Below are 20,590 nucleotides of genomic sequence, written 5' to 3' on the forward strand. Positions count from 1 at the left end.
CTTAAAAAAAAAAAAAAAAAATACGTATATATCCATAAATATAGTATAATAGATACAATATTGTAACTATTGTAGGTGACAGACACCAAATAACAAGTATCTCTGTACCTAATTCGTTTGAAAGGTTTCTCACATATTTTCTGAGATATGCATTTAAGAAAAATCTGACCAATAGTTATACTACTAATACTATTAATAAGATTAAATATAATGAATATCGACAAATGCGTGTGGTCTAGGTCGACCATACCACGTCAATTCAAACAGAACACAATTTAATATAATAATTAATAACGTCAAAGTGTATTGATTTCAATTTAGATATAATCTATTCTGTACATGAACACATAAGCGTTCCTTCCCACATTCTATTTATATATTTTGTTTTATGCGATTTACTTAAGATTTCATTTATTATTAGAAAAAATACTATATAAGTCATCATGAAACTAAACTAATATAATTAGATAATATTTTTTGATATAAACTACGAAAAATCAATTATAAAATACATCTACAGTAAAAAATACCATTATTTACCTTTGAAGATGCAACCGATAAATCAAGATAAATCATTAGGTTATTTAATTAAATGCTGACCGGTAAGTAATTTTTAAATCTGTATAAAAGTATTTAATAAAATTGTTTCTTGTAAGAGTATAAAATCAACGTCAAATATTTTTTGATAAAAAAACATATTATATTTTATTAAATCAAAATTCCTCAGACTTCTCTGACTAATCAAAGATTATACTTACGTATAATATTTTTTAAGAGTAAAGGTACGATATTAAAATATTTTTCTAACTGAACTGATACATCTAGTTTATGAATTTTATGTGAATTGATTACTTAATCGTATCGGTTATTACTATGGTCGAAATTAGAATAAAACTATTGGTGTGCTAAATTAATTTTTTCCTCGCCCTAAAAATATTTTTAAATAACAATAAATATAATATTTTAATTTGAGTGGGGGCTAAGCTCCTTTAGCCTACTATTTAATTGCCCCTGTGATCATTATGCATACTAATTACATTACAACGGACATTATAGAACGGTTTGATATGCAAAAAATAAAAAAAATCATTAATAACCAATTAATTAGAGCAAGTTGTTAATTTTATAGGTTTTCTTGTACTCATATTATAATCGGTATAATTAATTACGTATATAGATCTAAGGAAATTATTAAGAATATATAATACTCAACTCATTCTGTTAATTACGGACTACCAAATCTTTAAAAATATGTTTACCGTATGATATGTACACGACTTCACTTTGTTTGAAAGAGTAATTAATTATTCGGGATGGTAATTATTTTTAGAAATAAAAGTGTACAACACAAACTATTTTTCTATATTAAGAAAAAACGTGCTCGAATGCTCATCTTTGAAAGACGGAAGCAACACCGGAAATAACACTGGTAATAATTCATTTACGCCTACGTAAACATCTTGAAAACTGTTAATAATAAGTTTTCAATAGCGATATAACTTTGTGCAATTTTGATAACAAAATATCAATAGGTAGACAATGCATTATTAGGTTACTTTATTTTTCAGCAGTCATTTTAATGATTCCATGTATCTATATAACCTTTAATATATCATATAGTACATTGATTCACTAAAAAAAAACATAATATGAGAATAATTTTGAAATTGTAGGAGAATTATTCATCTTAAATTGATGTAAACACTGATGAGAAAACGTGATTGTAAGTTAACACGATTATAAAATCCGAATGGGCATTGAAAATTTGCTAATTACCTGATTAATTATAATTTGAAGTCGGGGCAGTAGCCAAAGATAATTTAGTACACAGTTTTGTACATTAAAATATAACCTATATCCAAAAACGTTTTTCTTCTTTTTATCCTACGCTTTACTCACAACTCTTTGATGGTCCGTAAACTAATAATAAATACTTCAAATTATTTTTTTTTAACAAATAGTACGCGATGCTTACTCAAATAAAATATACCACAGAAAAAGTATTACTTATTTATTTGTATAGCCATAAGACTAGTACATTAGACTATTTTATAAGACTAAAATTTATTAGACTATTTATTTATATATAATTATTATTCAAAATATGTATTGTAGATAACAATTTTTGCAATAAATACATTTTTTTTGTTAGATGCAGAAAACTTTATGCCAATAGCTATGAATTTATTACCAATTGTATAAATAACATTTATCAAAAAAAGGATGAAGAAATTTGTCATTTTCTCTTTCAAATACAATAAATCATCTTCCTTAAGAAAAAAAATCATCTTAGAACTAAATTTACCTTTTATATGTCCGTTCAAACCGTTTTTGATGCCATTTGAGTAGAGGTGGCGGACAGGATAAGCTTGTCGCTGAGCTGATGGTTGCGTCGTTTGACTATGGCACATCAACCGCACGCAACTGTCCCAACACCCGCCAGGCTCGGCCCCTACACTCATCTCACTTCCATCTCTGTAACAATAATAAAGGTGATTAATTAATACACTATGATCCGAATGGTATTGAGCCGGCCAATGACCGTCAACCGCATAAAGAAAATTCATAAGCCCGAGAAAAAAATAAGTGTTTACGTTTGAGCTATACCAATAAGGCTAAAAAAGTAATAATAATTACAAGCATTTTTATGGCCGCAATACCAAACGTAACGAACCAGACATAAATATGATATATGTGTCAGAATTGTAATACGAATAACGATGAATTACAAGGAATTTTGGGCTTAATGTAATACACTCTCCTTAACTTCCTCACTTCTGAACAGCAAGTTGGCGCAGTTAACCTAGTGAAGAGAAGTCGTGTCAAGGTAAATCGGAAATTAACGGAATAGTGGTGAAAGCGATTTATATGTATAACAATAGAACATGCAGTAAAGCATCCTCAGTGAATGGGAAAACAATGTATTTGAAAGGAAAAATAAACAGATAAAATAATAGTATAATAGCCCGTTGTGCATTTGGCCGCAGGAAAACATTACACAAGTAGTCATCATCCAAAAACGCAAATTGTGCGAAAACATTTAATAATTAATTGTAATAATACAGACGTGTTCAAAATGTATACAAATATAAATAAATTGCATGTAAATCTAACCACTTCTCACAATCAACAATGCCAGCCGTTTATAATAATAACACGGGACTAAAATAACAGGTTTCGCTTAGATATTATTTTAGTGTGCAATTAAATGGAGCGAATTAGATGTTTTTCAATACAAAGCGTTTGACTATAATACACGTAAAAACTAGGTACTATTTTTTAAGTTCTATTCTAATTGGCAAAATCCTACGTAATAGATACTAGATTAATTATTGAACTGATAAATACATTAATATTGCAGTACAAGTCAGAAAAAATTAAAACAAGATAAAGATTTCTAAATTTATACATTAATACTTAAACTATAATATCGGTTTGCAGAGTCCAATAAAATTTTTATACTCACAAATAAACTCTATGACTCAAAAATAATATTATTTTTGAATCAAGAAATGTGATTAAAATTAAAAATCAAGAGCTCAGTCACTTTGAAAAAACAAACTCTCGGTAAACAATGTGCAATGATGATACTGTTTTCAAATATAATACGCTGTCGTGTACAGCTATACTCTTTTGTTAATAGTGAAAAAATTGCATATGCGCTGCGGTCAATTTCAATGAAAATGCATAATAACAAATGTAATTTAAACATTTTTGTTCACTCGACCGCAAAATGTACCAGGGCCAACGCTAAAGCGATATGCTGGGCAAGTTCCAATTACGAATAAAATTGAACAAAAGTAATTAGGTACTTTTAATAGAAAAATGCAATGGTTAATTGTGTAAGCAAATTGAATACATCGGCCTCTGTTAGAAAACAATGATTTAATACCATACCCAAATCAAATATTTACGAACTGAGTACACGACGAATCTTATCCAAATATTCAAATCAACGACAATACCAAAAGTACAATTATTAAAAAAATTAAATATTTCAAATACGACCCGGGCACCAAAAAACATTATTTTTTTGATATTTACAACAATTTCTTCTTACACTTGAGTTCACAGAGAGGTTGCAAAATAATATGTCTGTATTAAATGTTCTTTACGAACGCGAAGGTCAAAATAATAACAATAATAAAAATTAAGCGATTTTCAAACGAACAAGTTTCCTCTTTGCCGCGTCCAAACCTCGTCCGACTTCAATACACACTTAATTTATCACGAGTGCCATAATAAATACAAATTACACTGCCATAATTTTTTTTCAGAGTCTATTTCAATGGATATTCGTTAACGGAATGCGTCACTGTACTTTCGTCGCTAGGTCGTCCATCAAAAAGTTTTTTCTTATGTTCAAACAATTCGTTTCTTAAACGAAACAGAAGTCAAATAAATATCTTATAAATGAGTCAATGTTTAAATCTTCATTTATTGATTACACTATTAAAGAAAACAAAAAACGCTTTTTTTATACAAAAAATTACATTCGATATTGTTTTATATACAGTAATAACTATAATTAATACTAATTTTTTAAGTATATTATTAACATTAAATATCATTTTTTATCTTAATACGGTAGTTTAAAATTAAATCAAATTGTATTTTATTAGAACAAGAAGACAAGAAATTTTTATTAGTTCACTTAAAATTATAAATTTGCAATTTTATTGTTTAGCTGTTATAAAATAAAAATATAAATAAAACTCGAAAAATATTCATTAGGTGTGGTAACCTTGATTTTCTTTATTTGTTTAGTATGAATTAAGCATTCCGCTTGAAATATATCTTTACAAATTTTTGAGTTTATTTTAAATAAAAACGTGTGAAAAAGTGTAAATGTCCATTGTAACTTGATAATTATTTAGTCAGAAAACTATTATTTATTATATTTCTTAACTATTATTATATTATCAGAATGAAAACGATCAGTGTTATATCCTTTTATTTCCCAAATTCAACATGCTACAGATGGTGGTGGCTAACTTTCACATGTTAGGGAGTCAAAGATGGTTTTTGGCTAAGCCAGTGATGGACAGGACGGGCATTTTGGCCGGCTTGCACCAGTGACAAACATCACCAGAAAATCAGTTAAAAATTATTGGCACTCTGGGGATCGAACCCGAGATTCCGTGCACCGAAACATACGTTTTTACCCATTAAGCCAGGTCGAACCCATTTTTTATCAGTAATGAAGAACTTATAATTAAAATCATTTAATAATAACAATAAGACTAAAGGTTATTTTTCAATAAATTATTTGATACATTGTATATATATGTATGTGTATGTTTGTATACAGTGTGATTTATTAAGTATACTATTATCCCCCTTTTTAATAGTTGTGTACATATAAATATATTTTTCCATTTAATAGTAGGAAATTAATGACAGATTACTATTTAATTTTCGAAAGTTACCCCTAAAATCTACTCTTAGAAATCATTTTTTATCGATATACTTGATATTTACTATTGTTCATAAAATTAAATCTAATTAAAATCAGTACATTATATGTATATGTAAATATTTTTGAAAAATACAAACCATTAAAAAATATTCAAATAATAAGGTTTAAATATTCTAAATTTCTTTAAATAACACGATTCGACTTATTACTTGAAAGTATTTTTGAAGTAGTTCCTAAAGTGGTCCTATAATTAAATTAATTTTAATGCTAAATTATTTAACATATCCCATAAATTTATCACTTCAACACTGTCAGACTGCTTAAAATTTAAATATCGACAATATTCAAGTTAAACTTATTTGTGAATTGCATAAAATATTACAAATTTGTAGAAAATCGCTATTAAAATTACATATACCGTTTAATGCCAATAAACTTATGGAAAAACGAAAAAATCTTGATATTTGATGAAATTAAATCCTTGCGCAATTCATAACAATTCTAAGTCAATTACTCAATAGAAACAGCAAAAGATAGTAAAATATATTTATAAGTTTAAATTATAAAAAAACTGTATGCTATAACTATGATTTTATTTATCATTGATTTGCATACCTGTTTAAACTCGCATTCCTCTGTTCACTGTAACTTTTTATGATTTGAGTTATAATATAAATAATTGTAAACGGAGTTAACACATTACTAAAATTAGGAAGTTCAATACCACAGACATATTTTTTTAAGAATACTACTGACATATCCTCATGAATTTTGTATCGAAGTTACAAGAAAAAATCGTCGAGTTGTTCACGAATGATGAAATAAAATAAAATTATGAAACGCTAAAAGTAAAAATTAAATTTACATATTTATTTATAATTATTCTTTTTATTCGTACATCGAGATGTTGACTATTCCTACAATAGAACACACGGTAATACCTTAGTCTATTGTTTTTCTTCTTTTATTTGTTCAAGTTATGTGTTTCATTATAAGATAACGTGTGTAATAATAACCACACCTTAGCTACAACAGTCTTTCAAACCGACCGTAACGGTAAGAAGACCTATGTGCAAACAATGCGAACCCAAAACCGAAAACCCTAAACTGTGGGGTCATAACTGGTCTTAAGGTTTTACCGGAAGCATAAGACGGCCAGAAGAGCGCTCAGCACGACCGTGACAGCTTAGAGACGTGTGCCGCAGGTGTTGATGCATATGCACTGTGCCATACAGCAGATGCGCTCGGAGTGTGCCGATTGTCATCAACCACTGAATAATTTTATGTACACTTTGCATTTGAAAATAAAATCGTCATGTAACGATTTTCGAAAGGCCTTTGAGTTTGAGAGTGAAGTTTAATACAAATAATGCTTTGTTTTTATAAAACAGAATTAGTTATATGAAAACCATTTCAAAGTACTTTTAAAGATACAAATGCCCTTCTGATAATTATCTTATAATATAAAATGTAACAATTTACTATGATAGTAAATATAATACTTATATTAACTATTATAGTAAGGTAGTGCTCAAAACAGAAATGGTCTCAAAACAAAAAAATAGTTAATACATCATCCAATGAAATAATCTATAACTCTTTTTTAATATTTGAAAACAATAAAGCTTTTAACTGGGTATTAATTTGATTTTAACAACATTTTTAATAAAAAAACATTTCTTGCTATTAATTTTATTTATCCAATACATTGCCTAGATCTGAGTATAATATAATTTAAACCAGTTTATAATAGAAAAAATGTATAAAAAAATGTTACATTCTACTCCTCGTATCTCTTTTTATTTATTACAGGTGTTTAGTGTCATTTATTAATTTATCGATGTTACGGAGAACCTCATATTTAACAACATCGGCTTGGGTAAGTCAACTTGTGCATTTACCTAGGCCTAAGCGAATTTATACACTTTATTTCTATTTTTCAACTGTCATTTTTTATTTTTAGTATATCTTTTCACAAAAATAAATAATTTTGTTCTAGGCCCCAAAAAAGGGCCGATCTTAACATTTAACACGCAACCATATTTTTATTTAAATAACCAGCAGAAAACTTAACATTTTTTATGTTCTTTTAAAAAGATTTTCAACTTGTACAATTAAAGTACTTACTTTTTTCCTATGATCTGGTTTCCGTTATAAGATTGACAAATTATGTCCTGTTTTAGGGAAATCTTAGAAATATCACTTAAAAATCGACTAATGTAAAAACAATAAAAATCCGATTCGTTAAATAAATTTACTAAACGAACACAATATTATTTTTGCTAAACGAACAACAGCCTCGCACAACCATTAAACAGCTGCTAAGCGCACCGACTGCTGGTGGCGAGCAAGTCACACGTGACTGCCGACATAGACCAATGCCATCATAGAACGCCATCTAATATTGTATTAAACATAATTTAATTTAAATTTTAACGCATACGTGTCTATTTTTACACTATAAATAAAATCAATAAAATCCTAATTGGGGAAGTACAAAAATTATAGAAATATTATTAAATATAAATGTAACATAAAAATATAAATTATTGAAATTTGTTTAATTAAATTTTCAATTTTTACCTCATATTACTCTAAAATGATTTAATTTTCATAAAAGTGATTATTTTTATAATTTTTCAATTTTAATATTACTATATATTATTAATTAGTGTTATTAAATTGATGTTATAAAATACCTATAACTTAGGATGTTTTTTTATTTTTATTCACATCAATATTATTAATTTAAAAGGTACCATACAGTTAAATGATTTTTTTTTTTTTTTTTGCAAATAATTGCTATATTTTGTGGAAATATCTAAAACTTATCAAAATAAGATCTAATATTTAAAAAAAGTTTAAATAACTTATTTTAAGCAGCTTTCTGTCTTCTTTAGGCTTTGATAAATTATAAGAATAAAGTGGGTATAAAACATAAATTACCATCCCAATATTTTTAATTTAATTTGATTCCATAATTGAAGTTTTATAATAATGGTTGAAACCCTCCCCCTTAAATATTTCTGTTTTGACTTTGTACAGTAGTATTTATTTCTCGATTTATAAATATTTAAATACTTTTTAGGTCAATTCATTATCTCTTATAAAGGTATGATATTGTCACTGCGACCGCGTCAAGTATCAACTTAATTTTTTTTATTGGAAACAAACTTGTTTAATTATCTTTTAAATAGAAAATTATCTAATTAAGAAAATAACTGGTAGATGACAACTTTTGAACCAGTACTTTAAAATTTATTAACATTTTTATACCTAGCCAGATGGAAGAGTGCAGCCGAAATATGTCTTATGATAATAATAGTCATACCCAATCACTTATACTCTAAAAATACTTATACTTTAAATTGAAACCTACACAACAAATTGGTGACAAATGAATTGATTATTTTTAATTCGATAGACAGATATTTAAGAAAATTAAAACTGTAATAAATCGAGCCAGTTATTAAGTCATATTATTTTTATATACAAATTTAAATAAGCTGAACAAACTTAAAGTATCACAGATGTTTTGTACAGTAAATATATCGTATGAAAGAATAAAACTCGGCGGCCAAATTATAAGAAAGCTCCTATATTCAATAACATCTATCCGTCTATTTTTTGGTCTTCCTCTACCTCTTCTTCCTTCAACATTAATTTTTACAACTGTTCTTGCGGCTTCCGATTCTTCTCTCCTCATAACATGACCAAATCATCTAAGTCTATTTTCTCTTATCTTATCCACAATTGACGCTACACTTATACTCCCTCTTATATGCTCATTTCTTATCTTATCTTCTATAGTCACTCAACTCATCCATCTAAGCATTCTCATCTCTGCTACACTTATTCTCTGCTCTACTTTCTTATCAACCGCTCAACACTCTGAACCATACATCATAGCTGGTCTCACTACAGTCTTGTAGAATTTACCTTTCAGCCTCATTGGAATTCTTTTATCGCATAAGACACCAGACGCTTCTCTCCACTTCAACCATCCACACTTAATCCTGTGTTTTACATCCTCGTCAATACCACCGCTCTTTTGCACAACTTATCCTAAATACTTAAAACTTTCCACCTCTCCAATCATGTCCTCGCCTATTGTCACTGGTTTATTTATGACTGAATTTATGTACTAAATTATATTAATTAAATAATAGTTAAAGTGCAATCTGCCAAAATTGTTACATTGTAACATTCTTTGTTTAAAACATTGCTTAAAATACCAAAAATTAAAAAATTTACATTGGACTTGAGGGACTTAGACTGTTTACTTACACAGATCTTTTATTAACATGATCTTGATAACCCTGCAATTTACTATAGATAACCTATCCTCATAAAAAAATCAGCAATTCTGATACTTCATAGAAGACAATTTTAATATTGTTACTATTATTGTCTTTTAAATTCAATACTAAATTTTAATTACAGTAAATAATTGGTTCTCCTTTAATACAATAATTTTATTTTTATTATATATAATTGTCTGTTATCTCTAATCTAATTTTGGATAATTTTAAAATCAATTGTAATATTTAACAGATATTTTTAACAAATAAAATCATCACACTTATCAAATATTTTATCTTGAACTTTATCTTTACTTATATTTACTACACTTTCAACATACATAAGAGCAGGCCCGCATTTAGGGGGGGGGCATTGGGGGCATTTGCCCCGGGCGGCAAAAATCTTAATAGGTATACAATTTTTAAAAATTAATTATTTTTATTTAATTTAAAATTTTTTCAAACAGAACAATTTATTTTTATGAAACAAAAATATCTATTTCTAAAAAAAATATTACTTTATTATTTTCTAACTTAAAACGTGTACAAAGATATAAATGTAAAAGAAGATATATCAAAGCTGTATAACAACATAGACTACAGTTAGTAGTTAGATAATAGTATTGATTATACATAGTATTTTTATAATGAACAGCACTATAAATAAAGTAGGCGGCAATTTATTTGATTCATGTTTTTATCTAATTTTAACAAAGTATTGATATTTTCTCCCTTAAACTGGTTTTGTGGATGTCGTCGGCCGTTGATAGTTGATTATTATTGGAATACTAAGAAAGTTAAAACACAATAATTTGTCTCATTTTTCACAAAATTACTATCTAATAATGTCACACTAATAATGTGTTGTGTACAGACAGCTCATTGTGTTTAGTACTCGACTACAAGTGACCGACTTAATGTGTTGAGGTGTTTTTTTTTATTTGTATATTTTATTATTTATTAACGTATTAAAATGAGTGATGGCAGAAAACGTTTAAGTGGAAGTGCTTATAAAAAAGTTGCTAAATTAAAATTAGAAAAAGAACAAAAAGTCATTTCTCAAACCGCAAAATTAACTTCATTTTTTGGCAATCAACGACCATCAATCTCCAATTCGCCAAGTAAAATAGAGACTACAGCTGAACAGATTTCAAATGAGTCTAGTGATAAAAAGTAATTTAAAAATCAAATGTTAACTTTTGTACGTTATTTCAGTTTTATATAAATGAAAAATTTTATATTTTGTTTAGTGAGCCTAATCTTCAGAGTCCTCTTGAAGCCCTAGCAAATGAAAATCAAATAATTGAAAATTCGGAAAAACAATTAATAAATACGTCTTCTATTGCACCAAGGTAAGGCGTACACAAATCAAAAAGAATGCTTGAAGCATATGTTATCTCATCTGCGTTAATTCAGTTTTTTATAAATAAACAATTTTATAATTTTTTAGTGAACATCCTCTACATAGTACTTTTGAAACCATGGCAAATGAAAATCAATTAATTGAATATTCGGAATTATTAAATACGCCAACTAAAAAACCCAATCCAACACTTTTTGGGGGGCGGCAAAATTAAGAGCACCGGGCGGCAAAATTCCTAAATGCGACCCTGCATAAGAGGATGATATAACCTCCTTATTTCCCATACTTCTATGTATTTCTAATACCAGCACTAGATAGAAGGATACTTGAAATTCTCGAGGTCACAGAATAATTAGTCCGAAAGAAAAGATTATAGTATGCATACAAAATTGATTACATGGTTCTAATGATATAACATGAAAAATTTTTCTTTATTTTAAGAGTAAAAATGTGAACCGTTCTATCTGCCAAAATTATTTTTTTTGGAAGACAGATAACATTACAAATAAAACATTATAATAAAAAAAAAAAAATCAGTAAAAATTATGAAAATATGTATATTATAAATCTATATTGGTTAGATTTAATCATTATATTAGTAATTTTATTATACCTAAAAAATTATTAATAATACTTCTAAGTGCCGGATCTTGATAAATAGTGTAAAACATGTATAGAGTAATGGTATTATAATTTGTATGATAAAATGTTAATTTTATTAGATTAAATAAATTAAATAAAGATTTTGAACGTCAAATAAATATATTTTCTTGATTTGAAGAGTAAGTGTCAAACGTTCTATGTACCAAAATAAAAAAAATCAATTAAGTATTATAAGTATTTTATAAGAAGTAACATTAATTTAATATAACTATAACAAATTATACATTTGTATCACAAAATCATTATTTTTCATTTAAATGCACAAAACGCTTAGATTATATATAATAAGCATACTACTTTTAACGGGTGCTATCTACAAAACTAATGTTTTAACTAGAAATTAACTATTTGGATTATTAAAGAATAGAAGTTATGAGCCCATAAAATATTTATTTGAAATAATACACTTTTTCATTTTTTCAGAACTTAAAACGTTAGAAATTTTTTATATAATAGGATGATACCAATCAAGGAAATATAAGATACTAATTGGCACCTTTAGAATGTCTCTGGACAAGTCTTGTAAAAATTTCCACCGTTTTAAATGAAAAAACGCTGATGTAAATGAGCACTTTAGCCAAATTTTTAAACGCTCAGTGAATGCTACAAAAAATTTTCTCATCTAAGTAAATCATTTTTCCAGAATAATTTGCTGAGCTTTTTCATTAAAAAACAAGGAAAATCAGACATCGCTAAGTAATTTTTATAGCAATAGCTAATTTTTTAATATTTTACTATATAATAAGATTTATATATATAAATATCTTAAACCGTTGGATATGTATTATATCTATAAATATTAATTTTTATATCTGAGGTTTTGTAACACAAAAACTAAATGCTCGTTAAATTATTGTAATAAACAAAAAAAGGACTTCAAATTATATCTATTTATTTTAATAATACTTATATACCAATACATTACAATTTATAATTAAGTATTAACAAACATTTTTTTTTACTTTTTTTGAGAAAACTTGTCAATAGTATCTTTAAAACTTACGTTTTCTGTTATGTTAGTGTTACATTTATTATATTATTAATTAATAATCAATAGGAGCTTTATCAACTTAGATGTTATCATTTTTAGCTATGTTTCTTTGCATATATAAATATATTTTTTTTATTATTCTTGTGATAGAAAGATATATACATATAGAAAAATATATACATATATATTATAAACGACTTACCATATCATTAATCAAACTATATAAATTAAAAATATTTATTAGGATTTATACAAAATAAAAGTCATTATATTCAATATTAATTAGATTTTTCACATATTACCATGATTTTTTTCATTTATCTTTGAAAACCATTTAAAATTAAAAAATGTGCGTGACTTATTAAACTTCTATTGTTTTTTTCTACTTGTTAAGTACGGCTATCATTTTATACACTTTCAAGGTGATAACATTGAATTACTCACAAAAACAGTAATTGCCAGAAATATTTTTTATGATATTAAAAAAGTGTTTTTAGCCTTACAGTCTAAATATTATTTACAGTAGAAAATCATGAATAGTGTGACACATATTTCATTTTTAAAGGTAAAATAATTGAATGGTCATATAGATATTAAACGCATTGGCCTTATTAAATAATTTATGACATGATCATTAAATACCCTGAGGTTTTATCGTTTTGGATTTTTCTTTTGTCTAGCGTCGTAAAGAACTAACTAACTAAATAATTAAGTGTTTCTCGACAATATAAGCTTAATTGATAACTATGGCAACAATTAGCATTAGTAAGTTAACCAATTATTTGCAAAATATATAACAAACTTTCTGAGTTTTAAAGAATTAATATTGGTGTATAAATTCAACAAAGGTCGAGCTAAACAAAATGTGTGAATTTACCTAATATATTTATATAGTATCAAGTTGAAATATGCATGTTTATCCAATGAACGCTTTTTGTTTATAATAGAAATGAACATTTTGCAGAAGTTTGCATAAAATTAATAGGAAGAGAGATGTACAGTAATAAATGTAAAAATAATTACTGTCAATAATTTATTAAAATTTTAAGGACACATAAAAAAAGTTGAAGTGAATATTGAAAGTTATGATGTGTTTAATGTTTAAAAATATATACATAAAAAACCTAGCATGGTCAAATCGCGACATAGTTGAGACTAGTATATATGATATTTGTCAGTTTTTAACATCACTATCATTAAAAATCATTCAATGCGTATTTGTTAAATATCACAATAATATGTATTATTGTAATTTTACTATTACTGTTTCAAATATGCGGTAATCATTTAGTCTATACTCATTTGCAAAATAATCAATTACTATCCATCAAAAACATTAAATATATGAAACCTATTTCTTATCACTGTATTTTTCTACATACATTTGACAACTACAAATGACAATATAAACGATTTTTTTTTTAATTGTGATTATTTTTACTTTAACAGTCGATTAAGAACAATCGTCGGGCAAATTATTTTTTATATTCTAAAAATTTTTAGATTGATGAAAGTTGAAAATGTCAGACATTCCAGAACATATTCAAAAATCGAGTTGAACTAAATTTTTTTTAATGTATAAGATCTCATTCAAATCCTTTCTGTATTTTGATTTTTTATTGGAATTTTTAAAAGCACATCAAAAGAAAGTGTATACTCTATAAAAATGTCATTATAATTAGTGTTTTTTAAAAAATTATAGACCTTTTAAATGCAGAAAATTTGTTTTGGAAGTGCTGTTTTTTAACGATAGAGTAATTTTAACATATTTTTTAAACTACTAAATATAAAATGATATCAATAAATATGAAGCAAAATAATAAAAACAAATCTAAAACAAAACCTGCTAAGTATTCCAAGAGAAAAAATTAATATACAATTACCCTATTTATTTACTTATACCCCACTTCAGGATATATTTCAATTTAAAAAAAATGTTTATACCCACCTGTATAAGGGATTAGGGATACATTTAAAAAATATTAAACCATAAACAAATCGTGAAATAAATATTACTCTATAAATCAATTAAATATTTTCACATTATTATTATTTTAATGGATTTCAGAGAAAAATGATAAATAAATCATTCTATATACACTCTGTATATGATAGTATTTTATTACAATTTAAAAATAATATAAAAACCATTACCTTATCTTAATAACCATAGATTAAATCTGTTCTTACATAATATTATGTTAATATATTATGTCTTATAATATAATACGTATAGTGTTATTTAATTATATAGTTTTCAATACATAGTATTATTATAGCTCGACTATTATCTTTTATTGCAGTTTTTACTTTTATAGAACTATTAATAGAAATGGTACAACAAGTTTTGAGAATATACGAGAATCGATCTCGAAACGTACAAGGACTGACGTCATACTTAATTCTTAGAAATTAAATTTAAATTACTAATATTAAGCTAAATCGAATGATTTTATTGTCGAATAACACGAACTACTTATAATAGAACGCTAAAATAACAGAGAAGACATAAAAATAAATTAGTTACAATTGACATCACGACAATTACCAGGACAATCGTGTGGATTGAAACTTTGACTAAAAAGTGGATACACCCTTCCTAACAATCGGGAGCCACCGCCAATTAAAAAAAATACTAAATATTAAAACATTTTCAAAAAAAAAAAAATTTCTTGAAAGACTAATAATTATTTTTATTTGTTAAGTGTTAAATTAATAAAAACCATCGGCAAAACTAAATATTTTTATTAGACTGGACACATTGATATATACCTTTTTGGTGATCTAAGGACTTTTACATGTCTGCAAATTAGAGGTGGGCTTTGAGAATTATGCCTCACCGAAAATAAAATTAGTGCCTCCACTAATTATGAAAATTATAAAATATACACAAAACTATTTAATAGGTAGACGGGAAAATTATCAATAGCCTCCAAATATTTTTTACTACTGTGATGGGTGGAAAAATATATGTAACAGTGATATTTAGTAGTCCACCTAATTGAAGTGTGAACTGTATCATCACAACATAAATATTTTCATCTTGGTTGATTTAGACCTCTGACAAGCATTACATCAAAATATCATAGGGGTTATTTTGATGGAGTTATTATTTATTGATTTGTTGTACGACTGTAAGGGATGTTCTTTACACAAAAATCAACAATTTATTTTTCATTCATTAAAATGTATATTACAATTATCTTGATAATGAAAAAATGTTAATAATAAAGATTACAATAGCACATAGTACTGAAGCAGCGGTGAAACATAGTGGGGCCGTATCGATTCGTGTGGTTCCCTACCGTGAACACCACCACCACCACAACCCTCCATAAATAGCCTGGTCGAGAGGGTTGTGCGCTACAGCTGAGTGACACCGCTGCTGCCGAGATACGCGTACGAAGGCCGAAGGGCCGTCAGTCGTGTTCACAGCTGCAACTGCTGCATACGCGTGCAAAATGTCAAAGGAATACATTGGATTGACCACAGTACAGTCATTAACGGCTATACTGTTACTGCAAACCACGGGCACCACAGCATCCATATGCAAGGCAGGTCTGTGTTCTAACGAGCAATACTGTTGTGGCGATGACAAATGTTGCGACAACGTCTACAGCCTTTGGTACTTATGGTAAGAAATATTTAGGTTCAAATAATAAACACTATTAAGTCTCATAATTTAAACCAATTGTCAACAGAAAACTAGGTTGAACTTTAGTATATTCTAAAAATAAGCGTCGATTTTCCACTCTCGATAAAAAAATTATGTTTAAATTTCACTGGTTATCAGCAAAAAAACTGAACATTTTTTTTGATAGTTCTTAAATGAGAAAAATTAAATAATAAGGTTTTACTAAGTCATAAAGGAAAAACATTCTCGTAAAAATAATATTTTATTGAGAAATAAAAGCGCAAGTTCTTTTATTAACTGATAATAGAAATATAAATACAAAAACGAAAAAATACATTTATGTAATTGTAAAAAATGTGTTATTGGAAGATGTCCAATTTGCACCTTCATTTATCAAGTATGATAAAATAATAGAGGCACGCAAAAGATAAAAAAAAATTAGTAGAGACACATCGTTTTTTAGCACACCACCTCTAAACTCGAGGATTCTTTTTGTATGTAAATCCTTATTATTATTTTATAAAAATAAATTAGCTTGATCGTTTTTATACATATATTGTTAAATTTATTCTTTCAGTGGTGGGATAGTTGTCATGTTGTTTGTGATCGGATCGTTTTGTCCAGTGTTTAAACAATGTTTTGGGTGTCTCCGTGCGCCCGTTTTGGTTAAGTACGTACCGGTCCCTTCTTCTCCCACAAAAAATGTAAGTACAGTATATCAACAATAAAGATCATGTACAAATTATTAAAACGATCAGCATTATTAAAACCTTCCACACTTTCTGGTAACAAGTAGAATATTTTAATTTTGTCAAATTTAGAATAAATGCAAATTAATTGAAAGATATTTGATAATATTTTTTTTTAACGGCCTTTTTACTTTATAGATACAATAGAGGACTGGGTCACCGGGAATTTTCCCGTATTCATTCAGTTTCTAAAATTTAATTTATTTAATTACTAACTTCATGGCAATCATCTGTAAAACTTGAAGATTCTTAGATAAAATATTTTTTTTCAAAGAAATCTTTTTAACTTAAAACCATCACAAATTTTCAAATAAATCTTCTTTATAAATTGTGTTATAAATTTTACAGTATACTATTCAACAGTGGCGTATTTAGAAATTTATAATGGGAGGGGTACAAAAAATGTTCATGAATAAGGTACCATAAAAAGACTTTTTTTTGCTCATACTTTTTGTTAACACATATTTTAGATTTTTTTTTTCAAAAAAATCTATTTTTTGTTTTGAATTCATTTTTATTAATAAAATACGTAATTAACATTTCAAAAATAGGTAATAACATTAACGGGACAACTGTGCGGGTATCAAATTTTGTTCCACGAGACAACTATATCGACTAACATAACAAAAACCTTTGTTATTATCGATAACCAAAAAATAACTTTTTCTAATAATAGTAAACATTGTTACATTGCTTGATAAAATATTTACATGACTCAGTCAATGGGGGGGCGTGATCCTGTGCCCCTCTAAATCACTGCTAGTCAATTATTTATTTAAATTGTAGATAATAACTTAATCTATAAATATATGTGAATATCATAAATTTTAGTTTAAAAGTTTTCGTAATAGAGGTTTTTGAAAAACTTGAATTTTTATATCACTCACTCCAGTTTTTACTTTATTGGTCGTTAAAAATGAAATAATGATAAAATTGTTAACAAAATTTATATACATGTGAAACTCGACCAGATGAATATATTTGTATCTTATAAACAAAGCCTATAATTCACTAATTTATGAAATATTGAGGTGTGCATCATAACCTTGTGCACACAATTCCTCTATTTCAGAACTTTGAACGGAACTTAATTAATTTTGAGACCCAACCCGATCAAATCTAACTATTCATAGAAATTATAGTACGTCCTGCTGATAGATTAGTTGACAAACTTTGTACCATCAGCTAACATATTTTAAACCCTAATCCCAGGCAATTGGATTTTTTTTTACTAGGGTTATGATTTTTTGGGATCTAATCTAATTTTCTCCTCATTAAAAAATATTTTTAAAACAATACATACTAATTTTTAATTTTTTAGTGAGCTAAATTTCAAACTGAGAATGGGCGGCTTATTGCCCAAGTATCTCCCCTATATCTATAACACATCACATATAAATATTTTTAATAATAAAGGCCACATATAGTATGGTTCTTCGGGCCGATTTTGACCCCCAATCCGCTGCTAGACTGGTATATTAATTATAAATAAAGTAACATTACAATCATACAATTTTGTATAGAAATTAAGCAGTGATCGAGAGAACAAATGTACAAGATTGGATGTCACATTACCAGCACCGCCTCAAGTTACAACTATGGATTTCACCAATTGTATTTAACTACAATTTATTTATTACCAAGCAAATCATCATTTAACGAGATCACATATTTCATTCATCACAAAGCTTACTATTCCGGTGTCCAATTGAATAAAGAAGATTCATAGGAATCATTAATGGTATTGATATAAAATTACTTCGATTTATTTGCGTTAATAAGTTCTTACAAATTACTCTCTCAAACCCTTTATTATGTAAAAAAAATAAACTAAAAGACTAATATAAAAACCTAACGGTTGACTGTGATTAGCGATTTATATTAAAAGGATTTTATTAACGTATTCAGTAAAAACCACTTCGACTGTTTAGTATGCCTGTGTGCGTTTTGTAATTAATGAGCTAACTTGGCCATATACGACGACATAATATAATACTCTCATATAATAACTTACCGAACATGTGTACCTATTATACAGTATCCGTCCAATTACTATTATACGAGATAAGTTTAATAATAAAAAGGATAATATCAAGTGAAGTACAATATCACCTGACATTTACTAAATTGATAAACCCAAATTGTTCTTTTATGTTCATTGTCAAACTACTCGATGATATTACCTATTATAATATTACCAGTAAGTTTATAAGAAAAGATAAAAGTTAATAAAAAAAAACAGTGTATCCGAAAGCAAGGAAAAGGGATAAAGGAAATGAAGGGAAGACTGTATTGATTGCAGTTTTTATAAATGCTATTGAGGGTCACAACTACGCACAGTAAGCTATCAATATGCATTACTCTTGAACCTTCAATAAGATTTTATTTAAGAGATCCTCGTTTTTCAGTAAAGACAATTTGAAAATATATTTTTTTCTGAATATTGTAACATTATTTTTTTTAAGGTCTTATCCTAATTAAACACAAAATATTACATTTTTCAAAATATTAACGAGATATTTGAAATATTGCAATTTTAATCCATCTTCTAATATATTTATTTTGTGCATGCTTCAGTTGACATAATTAAAAAATCGACTGCAGAATAATTATTTTTTTAGTTTTTTCAAAACTAAACAACATTTGATCAATATATTTAATACAGGTTGTATAACACAAATTAGTGAACTGAACCTATAGTTACAGTGTAATACTCTAGTGGCGTTCTCAGGGTTTTAGGAGGATATAAAACATAAATTTTCAATTCCCCATCCAAAATAGATGTATCCCATAAAATTATTTTCACCGTGGAAAAGCTCGATTCTCCATATTTCATCGGTGAGAACGTCTATGGTTTAATATGTGCCACATAGAATCTTTTTTTGCAAAAACTAATGTGTCAAAATTTTTAATCGTTGTTTATTAACAAATAATTAACACGTCGAATAATTAGGCACCGTCAAAACTGTGCCTAATTTTAAATATTGTACTAAAGTCATTATAGGAAATGTAATGTAAAGTAGTAAAATAAAATCATTATTGTTATTTTAAGTGTTTTTTTTTTGTGAAATATCAGTATTAATTTATAAATTTTTATGGTTGAATTTATATTTGTTTTAGAAAGATATATTTTTCAATAAAATTATTTGTACAAAAATTATTTTTAAAATACTATAACTGTTAATCATTATGTTGACATATTAAAATATAGTGTGAAAATAAATTAATGTTTATTGTAAACCAATAGTTTTATTTTTTAAATAACTAAGTCTGATGTTAAAACTTATTAAAAATAAATTTTGAAATATTTTGTTTACATTTTCCTATTTATACAGCAAAGAAAGTAAGCTTAATATTGGGACAACTACAATATATCATTTTTTTTAAGGGGAGGTATTCAATTGATTTTTTACTTACCAAAAATATATTTTATTAATAAAAATTTAATTTTGTTAATTTTTGGGGAAAAA

The 20,590-nt window shown here is 26.7% G+C and overlaps 3 protein-coding genes across 4 annotated transcripts in view; 2 read left to right on the forward strand and 1 right to left on the reverse strand.

Annotated features, from left to right (window-relative positions):
• The window catches only part of LOC126906817 (calpain-9-like), a 64,375-nt gene extending 56,604 nt beyond the window's left edge, over nucleotides 1–7,771 (reverse strand). The window contains exons 1-2 of one of the 2 annotated variants that reach the window (XM_050687693.1): nucleotides 6,035–6,209; nucleotides 2,306–2,475 (exon numbers count right to left, since the gene is read on the reverse strand). In XM_050687693.1, the coding sequence (XP_050543650.1) occupies nucleotides 2,306–2,475; nucleotides 6,035–6,177 (313 nt within the window). In that variant the 5' untranslated portion in view covers nucleotides 6,178–6,209. Of the gene's footprint in view, nucleotides 1–2,305; nucleotides 2,476–6,034; nucleotides 6,210–7,546 lie in introns of those variants that run through there. The other variant, XM_050687701.1, reaches the window with a different exon arrangement.
• A 2,740-nt stretch (nucleotides 7,772–10,511) lies between these two features.
• LOC126894652 (uncharacterized) lies at nucleotides 10,512–11,494 on the forward strand. The gene is made up of 3 exons (XM_050665817.1): nucleotides 10,512–10,893; nucleotides 10,971–11,072; nucleotides 11,171–11,494. Exons 1-3 carry the CDS (start codon nucleotides 10,694–10,696, stop codon nucleotides 11,295–11,297), a joined length of 429 nt encoding a protein of 142 aa, XP_050521774.1. The 5' UTR covers nucleotides 10,512–10,693; the 3' UTR covers nucleotides 11,298–11,494.
• Nucleotides 11,495–16,109: 4,615 nt separating this feature from the next.
• Nucleotides 16,110–20,360, forward strand: LOC126894003 (uncharacterized). The gene is made up of 3 exons (XM_050664621.1): nucleotides 16,110–16,371; nucleotides 16,949–17,075; nucleotides 18,644–20,360. The coding sequence occupies exons 1-3, from the start codon at nucleotides 16,199–16,201 to the stop codon at nucleotides 18,740–18,742; spliced, it is 399 nt and encodes a 132-aa protein (XP_050520578.1). The 5' UTR covers nucleotides 16,110–16,198; the 3' UTR covers nucleotides 18,743–20,360.
• The last annotated feature ends 230 nt before the right edge of the window (nucleotides 20,361–20,590 follow it).

Source organism: Daktulosphaira vitifoliae, unplaced genomic scaffold, assembly GCF_025091365.1.
Source record: "Daktulosphaira vitifoliae isolate Bord-2020 unplaced genomic scaffold, ASM2509136v1 Scaffold_1, whole genome shotgun sequence".
NCBI classification, from domain to species: Eukaryota; Metazoa; Arthropoda; class Insecta; order Hemiptera; family Phylloxeridae; genus Daktulosphaira; species Daktulosphaira vitifoliae.